General features: G+C 74.6%; 1 protein-coding gene across 1 annotated transcript; it reads left to right on the top strand.

Annotated features, from left to right (window-relative positions):
* Nucleotides 1-316: 316 nt before the first annotated feature.
* CPNE9 (copine family member 9) lies at nt 317-9,056 on the top strand. The gene is made up of 21 exons (XM_067303365.1): nt 317-449; nt 2,662-2,702; nt 2,783-2,829; nt 3,202-3,305; nt 3,410-3,449; nt 3,641-3,643; nt 4,458-4,534; nt 4,706-4,769; nt 4,976-5,079; nt 5,180-5,284; nt 5,739-5,780; nt 5,867-5,942; nt 6,018-6,071; nt 6,142-6,203; nt 6,406-6,452; nt 6,534-6,715; nt 7,141-7,268; nt 7,359-7,461; nt 7,628-7,685; nt 7,817-7,890; nt 7,979-9,056. Exons 1-21 carry the CDS (start codon nt 373-375, stop codon nt 8,129-8,131), a joined length of 1,641 nt encoding a protein of 546 aa, XP_067159466.1. The 5' UTR covers nt 317-372; the 3' UTR covers nt 8,132-9,056.
* Nucleotides 9,057-9,615: the final 559 nt, after the last annotated feature.

A 9,615-nucleotide genomic window follows, 5' to 3' on the forward strand; every position in this document is an offset into this window, starting at 1 on the left:
TAGCCCTGCCCACGCTCCGGGAGCGGCGGCACCGAAATAGCAGCGCGCCGGGAGCCGGGCTCAGCCCGCGCCCCCGACGGGACCCCCGGCGGGCCGGGCCGGGAGCCGCGGCCGAGCCCGCGCCCCCGACGGGAACCCCGGCGGCCGGGAGCTGCAGCCGGGGCTGCGCCGTCGCGGGCCGCGGCGCGCCGGGGCTGAGCCCCCGGGGGGCCGGGGCCGGGGCCGGGCTGCCCGAGGCGGGCGGGGCCCGGGGCGGCGCTGCCGGCGGGGCCGGGGCCGCCGTGCCCGCGCCCGTCCCGCCCCCGGCGCGCCCGCCTCGGCGGCGCGGCGCGGGAGGCGGCGGCGCGGAGCAGCGGCGGCGCCCGCGCGGGGATGGCGTCTCCGGGAGCGCTGGAGCCGGCGCCCGGCAGCGTCCCGGGCACCAAGGTGGAGCTCACCGTGTCCTGCCGGTGAGCCCGGGCGGGGGCCGGGGGCCGGGGACGGGACGGGGCGGGACGGGCGCCCCGGGCGCGGGTGGGTGCCTGCGTGGGCATGTGCCCCCCCGGCGCGGGTGGGTGCCAAATGCACGTGGACCCGCGGCTCGGTGCGGGGCGCCCACGGCACCCGCTCCCGTCGGTTGCTGCCCTCGGTGCCCCGTGGGGACGGGCTGCTGCTGCTTCGCCGCTTGCCCCGCTCAGTCCCAGCCTCGCTCCGGGCACCCGATGCCCCCGGCCCGGGCTGCCACCCCGGCGCGGGGCTGCCGGCAGCGAGGTCTGTCCCCCGAGCGGTTCGGGGGGACACCGGAGCGCGGCACGGTTCCACAGGGCACCGCTGCTAGCGGCTGCTCAGCAGGAGCTGCTGCCCCGGCACCCAGCTCCCGGGGCACTTGGGGCACGGGACGGCCGTGCTCGGGGCGACACTGCAGGGTGCAAAGCGGCGGGGGCTGGCCGGGCTCGGGCTGGTCTGGCTTTGCCCCGCTCGGGCTGCTCGTGCGTCTGGCAGCAGGGCCGGGAGCGGCCGGGCGAGCGTTCGCGGGCCGGGGGCGCGGGGGGGGTGTTGCTCCCTGCCTCCGGCCCCTGGCGGGGTCTGCAGGGCCGGCGGGTGGCTGCTGGGTGAATCTGCCGGTGCTTAAAAATAGCCCCGCAGAGAACCGCTGGCCTCGCTGCCCGGGGCTGGGGAAGGTCCTGCCTGCAGGTGCCGGGGGGCCGGGGAGCCTGGGCCAGCGCAAGCAGCTTCCCTCCTGTCCCTCGCGTCCCCGGCAGGGTCCCGGCAGAGCCCTGTTGCCGGCGCCCCGCAGCGCCCTGCACTTTGCACCGCTCGGTGTCCCCGGGGCGTCTCTGCCCCCACGCTGAGCGGCTCTGGCGTCCCCCTACCTGCAAACTCTGGCCCCTGCCGGCGCCGTGGCCATGGCCGGACCACGTCTCCCCGGGGAGGTGACAGATGTGGATCCAGCTGTGCCAGAGGGCCCCTGCCCTGCCCTGCTGGGTGCCCGGCTCAGCACCCTGCACTGGGGGCTGCTGTGCCCCCTCCCTGCAGCTGCTCCCTCTCTCCCTGCCAGCTCCCTGCGGTGGCAAAGCCACGGTGGCACCCATGCAAACCCTGTGGGCTCCCATCCTGGCCGCTGGTGCCAGTGGGGACCTGGAGTCTCAGGGCAGGGGGGTCCAGGGAGCCAAGGGCCAGGTCTTGGCCAGCTGGGGTGAGCCCTGTCCCAGGCTGCCGGCAGAGCCCTCCGGGGCTCCCCTCTGCACCCTGGCCCTGCCATGCCCGGGATGGGGGAGCTGGACAGACCATGGCCAAGTCCGGCAGCCTCCACGCTGCCCCAGCCCAGCCTCCGCGGCAGCCCCGGGGCGCAGGAAGGGTCCCGCTACTTCCCAGTGTCAAAGCATGCAAACTGCAGCGATCAAAGTGCTCTGGATGCTGCTGTTTCGGGGCCGCGGGGCGCAGAGCGGTGCAGGCTGCCCCAACCCTGCTAAGTGTCTGCTTTCTTCCCACTTCTGCGCCTCTCCCGGCCTCCCCATTAGCGGTGTTCCCGCTGCCGGGGTGCGCCGGGCGCTCAGCCATTACCGACTGCGCTGGGGAAAATTTCATCCTCTAAATGGGTTCTCTGTCATGTTCAATCACCGTCAGAGCTGGAGCCGCTGCTCCCGGCGGTCCTGCCGAGCCTGCCTCCGCCCAGCCCGCCCTGCGGGCACCGCCGAGCCCCGCTGGCATGAGGGTGCACAGCCCCCCGGGCCACCGCGGCGCCCAGCCCAGCGTTCCCAGGCCCAGCCTGTCCCCCGGTGCATGGTGCGGGGCAGGAGCCCTGGGAAGGAGCACCCAGGGCTGCGGTCTTGGCACCGCGAGGCTCTGCACGGCCCGGCTGCTCCCCTGGGCGCAGGGAAACCTCGGCTGCCGCCCTGCCACCGGCCCGGGGGCTTGGCACGGGGCTGAAGGAGCCGTGTCTGGCCGAGGGGACGGCAGGGAAAGATGCGGCAAAACTGAGGGCATCTGAGGAGCTGGCCGTGCCGGCAAGAAGGGGCAGCTGGTCGCTGCCGGGACCGCGTGGGGCTGTGGGGAGAGAGGCCGCGCAGGAGGACGGCATCCGACCGCGGGGCTGAGACCCGCGGCGTCCATTGGGCAGCTGACAGGGCGGGCGCCTCCGGCTGGGCTGCGGGAGGCTCACGTCCGGCTCCGTCTCCCCAGGAACCTGCTGGACATGGACACCTTCTCCAAGTCTGACCCAGGTAGGCAGCAGGGGCCATGGGGAGGCCTGGCGGGGCCCGGCACAGCACGGCACGGCACCGCTCGGCTCCTCTCTCCGCAGTGGTGGTCCTGTTCATGCAGGGAGCCGGGAGCAGCGAGTGGAAGGAGGTGAGCGTGGCCCCCTCGCCTGCCCCTGCGCCCCTCCATCCATCCAGCTCACCCCTCTTGCCAGGCCCCAGCCACCCAGGGCGACGTCAGGGACGGTCCCAGCGGCTGGGACGGGCTCCCGGCCCAGCCCAAGTCCCCATCCCTGCGCAGCCCCCGGTTCTCCCCCGCCAGCCCGGGGGCTCCTGGCTAATCCCCGGCTCAAACGAGCCCATATGGCCACCCGCTTCCGCACTAAGGATTCCCCCCCCACCCCGCCGCCAGCGCTAATCCCCGCGCTGGGATTAGCGCTGGGGGCAGCTGCAGCGAGGAGGGACCCCGGTTGGGGGGGGGGGGGCGCGAGGGTCGGGGCCGCCCTCACCCCTCTCCCCCCAGTTCGGGCGCACCGAGGTGATCGACAACACCTTGAACCCTGACTTCGTCCGCAAGTTCGTCCTCGATTACTACTTCGAGGAGAAGCAGAACCTCCGCTTCGACGTGTGAGTAGCGGCGCCCGGCCGTGCCGGGCTCGGCGCCGGGGCCAAGGGTGCCGCGGGGGCCGCGGGGCGCTCACGGTCCCGCGCTCTCCTCTCCCCGCCGCCAGCTACAACGTGGACTCCAAGAGCTGCAGCATCTACAAGCAGGTGAGCGCGGGGGCGAGCGGTGCTGGCCGCGGCGCGCAGCCGAGGACGCCCCGAGCCCGGCACCGTGGCCCGCGTGGGTGCGCTGCTGCCGGGGTGCCGGAGGGCGGGGGCGGGCGCCCCGGTGCGGCCCCCGTCCCCCTGCGGGGCTCTGACCCGCTCTTGGCCTCTCCGTGCCACACTGGGACTGGCAGAAGGTAGGTGCCAGCCTCGCACCAGCCCCTGCGCCTCTCCGGGGAGCCGGGCCCTCCTGGGGGGCGCAGGGTGGGCTGGGGTCGTCCTGGGGGTGCAGGACGGGTCCAGAGCATGTGAGGTGGCTTTGGGGGCATGGGGTGGCCCTGGGGACACAGGGTGGGTTCAGGGGTGCAGGATGTGTCCAGGGCTCGTGGGGTGGCTTTGGGGGGGTGCAGGATGACCCAGGGCACATGGGGTGGTCCAGGGGACACAGGGTGGGTCCAGGGGTGCGGGATGGTCCTGGGGGTGCAGGATGGGTGCAGGGTGGCCATGGGGGTGAAGAATGGGTTCAGAACACGTGGAGCAGCTCTAGGGGTGCAAGATGGGTGCAGGACAGTCCATGGTATGTGGTGTGGCCTAGGGGGCATGGAGTGGCCATGTGGGTGCAGGGTGGGTTCAGGGGTGTGGGGTGGTCCTTGGGGGGTGCCAGATGGGTCCAGGGCACCTGGGGTGGCCCTGGGGGTGCAGGATGGGTCCTGGAGGTGCAGGATGGATTGAGGGGTGTGGGATGGTCCTTGGGGGGTGCCAGATAGGTCCAGGGCACATGGGGTGGCCCTGGGGGTGCAGGACAGATCCTGGCCTACGAGGTGGCCCTTGGGCCATGGGGTGGGTTCGGGGCAGTTAGGGTGGCTCTGGGGACACGGGGCAGCCCTGAGGCAGGGCAGGGGGGCAGAGCAGCCCCAGAGGGTCGCACGGGGACGGCGAGGGCGTGGGGCGGGTGCCAGGAGGCCGGCGGGGCCGGATGCCCGCTCCTCACGGCGCCTGCTCGCGGCGCAGGACTTCCTGGGGCAGGCGTTCGTGGCACTGGGCGAGGTGATCGGGTCCCAGCGGGGCCGCCTGGAGCGAGCCCTCACGTGAGTGACGCCCCCGCCGTCCCGCCTGGAGGGCTCCCGCGGGTTGGGACCCCGTCGCACGTGCAGCCCCCCCCACCACCTGGCTGGGGACACCCCGGCAGCCACCCCTGCCCCGGGGACGGCCCCGTCCTCGCCGTGCCCGCGCTGAGCCGCCGCCACCTCCCGTCCCAGGGGTGTCCCAGGGAAGCGGTGCGGGACCATCCTGCTGCTGGCGGAGGAGCTGAGCAACTGCCGGGTGAGCGCCAGCGCCGCCCCGGGCACCCGTGGGGACGGCACAGTGGCACCCGTGGGGACGGCATGGTGGCACCCGCGGGGCAGCTGCACCCGCCGGGGCCGATTGCCGCTGCCCCGGGGGATCGGCCGGGCCAGGTGCCCGCAGGCACCGCGCCAGCCCCAGCCTGGGGTGCGCAGCCGGCCCCCGGTGACAGCCCCCATCCCCAGGACATCGTCACGATGCAGCTGTGCGCCAACAAGCTGGACAAGAAGGACTTCTTCGGCAAATCGGACCCCTTCCTCGTCTTCTACCGCAGCAACGAGGACGGCACGTGAGCGCGGGGCCCGGGCACCGCCGGGGCTGGGCACGGTGCCGCGGCCCGGCCCGGCACACGCCCTGATGCCCCGTCCCGTCCCATCCCGTCCCCGCAGCTTCACCATCTGCCACAAGACGGAGGTGGTGAAGAACACGCTCAACCCCGTGTGGCAGCCCTTCACCATCCCCGTGCGAGCCCTCTGCAACGGCGACTACGACAGGTGGGCAGGGGCGGCCGCGGCGCCGGGGAACGGTGCAAGGGGGCCGCCACGGGGCCGGGGAACGGTGCAAGGGGGCCGCCGTGGGGCCAGGGAACGGTGCAAGGGGGCCGCCGTGGGGCCAGGGAACGGTGCAAGGGGGCAGCCGTGGGGCCAGAGCAGGGCACGAGCGTCTCCCTTGCAGGCAGGCCCGGCGCGGCAGGGTGCTCCGAACCGGGTGCTCGCTGGGTTTTTTCCTCTCTTGCAGCCCAAATTACGTAACGGCATCCCTCCCCCCTCCCCACGGGCCCCGCCGTGACCCAAATTTCCCCGCTTGCCTCCTCCCCGAGGAGCCGGGCTCAGCAGGCGGCTGGGGCGGCTGCTGCCGCGTGGAGCCCGGTGGCGCGGGGGGCCGTGGCGGGGCAAGGGGCTCCGGGGACGCCACGGGGCCGTCCCAGCCGGCACCTCCGCTTTTCAGGACGGTGAAGATAGACGTGTACGACTGGGACCGCGATGGGAGGTGAGACCAGGCGGGACGTGGCGGCGGGTGCCCGGCCGGCCATGGGGCACCCCGGCCCGCGCCCCACGCTGCGCTCGCCCCCGCAGCCACGACTTCATCGGCGAGTTCGCCACCAGCTACCGGGAGCTCTCGCGAGCCCAGAGCCAGTTCACGGTGTACGAGGTAGGGCCGGGGCGGCAGGGCGCCCAGCGGCGGGGCGAGCAGCGCCCCGCGGCCCTGACCCGCCTGCGCCCGCAGGTGCTCAACCCCAGGAAGAAATGCAAGAAGAAGAAATACGTCAACTCCGGCACCGTGAGTGGGGCCGGGAGCCGCGGGGCGGCCGGCGGGCGCGGGGCCGGCGCTCAGCCCGCTCTGCCCGCAGGTCACGCTGCTCTCCTTCTCCGTGGAGTCCGAGTTCACCTTCGTCGACTACATCCGGGGCGGGTGAGCGGGGCTGGGGCTCCCGCGGGATGGGGCGAGGACGGTGGGGACGGTGCGGGTGCCACCAGGGGGTGATGGCGGGGGGCCGGGGGGCAGCGAGCTGCTGGCGAGCGGCGTGGGGCCCCAGGCTGTTGGGCTCACAACAGCCGTCACTGGAAGATGCCCCGCGCCACGGGGCCAGCAGCATCCCTCGCTCTCCCCCAAGGACGCAGCTGAACTTCACCGTCGCCATCGACTTCACGGCCTCCAACGGTGAGCGCGGCCCCGCGGGGCGAGCCGGGTGCCGGGGGCGGCGGGGGCGGCGGGGACGGGTGCCGACGCGCTGTGCCGCAGGGATGCCGTCGCAGCCCACCTCGCTGCACTACGCGAGCCCCTACCAGCTGAGCGCCTACGCCCTGGCGCTGAAGGCCGTCGGCGAGATCATCCAGGACTACGACAGCGACAAGCTCTTCCCCGCCTACGGCTTCGGCGCCAAGCTCCCGCCCGACGGCAAGATCTCCCACCAGTTCCCCCTGGTGCGCGGGGGGCAGGGGGGCCCGCACCCCCCCTGCCATGGGGAAGGGCGAGGGGAGAGCACGGACCTCCCTGCTGTGGGGCAGGGGGGGCTCAGACCTTCCCACTGTGGGGTAGGGGGGACCCAGACCTCCACGCCGTGGGGCAGGGCGAGGGGAGAGCATGGACCTCCCTGGTGTGGGATGTGGGGGGGACCCACACCTCCCCGCCGTGGGGCAGGGATGAACCCAGACACCCTGCCGTGGAGCAGGGCTGGCCCTGCGTGGGGCGGGCGCAGCTCCGTGGCCCCACAGCAGCCTGGGCAGGGGGCACAGGGGGACTCCGGGGCACAGGGCAGCACGTGGGGCACCCGCTCGGGGCAGCGAGAGGCTGAGCCGGGACCCACGGCCGCCCCGAGCGCCCGTGCCGTGCCGTGCCGTCCCCGCAGAACAACAACGCGGAGAACCCCAGCTGCGCCGGCATCGACGGCGTCCTCGAGTCCTACCTGCAGAGCCTGCGCACCGTGCAGCTCTACGGGCCCACCAACTTTGCGCCCGTCATCAACCAGGTGGCCGGGTGAGTGCCACACCGGCGCGTGGGGCGTGCGAGTCCCCCGTGGGACCGCCCGGTGCCTGGCGGAGGGGAACCCCATCTCTGTCCCCGCAGTGCGGCCGCCCAGGTCACTGACGGCTCCCAGTACCACGTCCTCCTCATCATCACCGACGGCGTCATCTCCGACATGCTGCAGACCAAGGAGGCCATCGTCAGCGTGAGTGCGCCGGCTGCCCCGTGCCCCTTGTGCCACGGCCAGGCTGGCGCAAGGGGCCCGTGGCCACGTGCAGTGGCCAGCTCAGATGCCCCATGCGCAGCCCTGCCCAGTGGCAGGGGACGGGCGCAAGGGGCTGCACCGGGGTGACTCCACCGTTGCTCCCCAGGCTTCTGCCCTGCCAATGTCCATCATCATCGTGGGAGTGGGGCCAGCTGAGTTCGAGGGTGAGTCGGGGTGTGCGGGTGCTGGGTGAGCTGCGGTTTGACTCCCAGCCGGGGCAGGGTGGGTGCCGGGGAGGGGACGGGGACGGGGCACAGCGACCGCCTGGGGCACTCAACGGTGCTGTCATCGCCAGCCATGGAGGAGCTGGACGGCGACGAGGTGCGGGTCTCCTCCCGGGGACGCTACGCCGAGAGGGACATCGTGCAGGTAAGGGCCGGCAGGGCCGGACGCTCACCGTCCCCGTGGCGGCCCGGCTCCCAGCGCCCTCCTCCGTGCCCTCTCTCTCCTCCTGCAGTTCGTGCCGTTTCGGGACTACGTGGACCACTCGGGGAACCAGGTGCTGAGCATGGCCCGCCTGGCCAAGGACGTGCTGGCCGAGATCCCCGAGCAGCTGCTGTCCTACATGAAGACGCGGGACATCAAGCCGCGCAAGGCTGACCCGCAGTAGCGCTGGCTGCGTCACCTGCCCGCAGGGTGCTCCTCCGGCACGGCGCGGGGAGGACACGCGTGACCCTTCCCTCACCTGGGACACGAACCGCCCTGGCCGGGCGCTGAGACGGGGGCACGGAAATGCGGCTGCTGGTGCCGCTCTTCCTCGGACACCAGGCTGGCACCCAGCCGCTGAGCCACCCGCGGCTCTGCCGCCGCAGCCGCTGTGTGGGGGGGGGCACAGCGTGGGGTCTGGCACAGGAGCCCCCCGCTCTGTTGTGGACCCAGACTCGCCCCCTCCTGCTGTGGGGCCTCCTCGCGGGGGGCCTCGTCCCCATCTCCCCGGCCCCAGCACCGAACTGTCTGCCCGCGGCTGCCTGGATGAGGCAGAGGAAGGCCTGGGGTCCCCAGCGGAGGGGCTGGTCCTGCGCACCAGCTCGGCCATCGCAGCTGGGGGCTGGCTGGGGGCAGCCCCCTCCCTTCCTCGCAGCCCCGGCAGAGACGAGACCGGGGCTGAGGCGCTTCGACGTGAGCCAGCTCCTGGGCAGGCCCCCAGCCCGCTCGTTCCCCCGTGCGCTGGGTCGCCCCGCCAGGGCCCACGGCCGGCGTTGGACCCTCACCCCCGCCGCGGGGGGGTCCACGGCCATCTCCTCCCGCCCGCAGCGAGGCCGCGGCACTGCCGGAGGGGTGCACAAGGGCTGCCCCAGGGGAAAGCCCCCCCCCCCCGGGGAGCCCCTGCCCGCCCTGGGGGGCTCCACCCCGCTCCTGCCTGCGCCCTGCTCCTGCCTGCGCCCCGCGGCTCGGCCAAGCGCCTCCGCCTGCTCCGGAGCCCCCGACCGTCCTGCCCGCCCCGCGCTGCCAGGGGCCTGCCCCACTGCCGGGGGGTCGGGGCTGCCCCCGGCTGTACCAGCATTAACCCTGTAAATAAACCGCTCCAACCGGGACTGCTGCGCTGCCTGGGGGGGCCGCGCCGGGGGCCGGGGCCGCTGCTGGGGCCAGCCCGGGCAGCGGGGAGGGGGGGCTCGGCGGGGCCGGGCAGGGGGCTGTGGAGGTCCTGGGGGCCCGGGGGTGGCGGAGGCCCGGGGGGTCCCGGTGGCGGGGTGGGGGGTCCCGGGCTGCAGAGGCCTCGGGGGTCCCGGAGGCCCCGGTGGTGCGGGGGTCCCGGCAGTCCCGGAGGCCCAGAGGCCCCGGTGGTGCGGGGGCCCCGGGCTGCAGAGGCCCCGGTAGTCCCGGAGGCCCCAGAGGCCCCGCTGGTGCGGGGTTCCCGGAGGCCCCGGTGGTCCCCGAGGTCCCGGCGGCGCCGGCGCTGCGGAGGCCGCGGGGGCGCCGGTGCGCGGCGCTCATTGGCCGGGCGGCGCCGCCGACGATTCCAGGCAGCAGATTCGCCTCGCCCGGCGCAGCGCGGCGCGGCCCCCGCCGGGAGCCCCGGGGCCGCTGTCCGCCGCCGCCGCCCGCCTCGCCCGCCGCTGCCGCCGCCGCCGTCCCCCCCCTCGGCCCGCCCGC

The sequence above is a fragment of the Apteryx mantelli genome, chromosome 12 (genome assembly GCF_036417845.1).
Source record: "Apteryx mantelli isolate bAptMan1 chromosome 12, bAptMan1.hap1, whole genome shotgun sequence".
Classification (NCBI taxonomy): Eukaryota; Metazoa; Chordata; class Aves; order Apterygiformes; family Apterygidae; genus Apteryx; species Apteryx mantelli.

Excerpts from the sequence above, each read along its gene's own strand:
- CPNE9 (XM_067303365.1), top strand. The coding sequence starts at position 373 with ATGGCGTCTCCGGGAGCGCTGGAGCCGGCGCCCGGCAGCGTCCCGGGC. Across the intron at positions 4,535-4,705 it reads CGCCTGGAGCGAGCCCTCAC|GGGTGTCCCAGGGAAGCGGT; the intron begins GTGAGTGACGCC and ends CTCCCGTCCCAG. Across the intron at positions 6,204-6,405 it reads GTCGACTACATCCGGGGCGG|GACGCAGCTGAACTTCACCG; the intron begins GTGAGCGGGGCT and ends CTCTCCCCCAAG.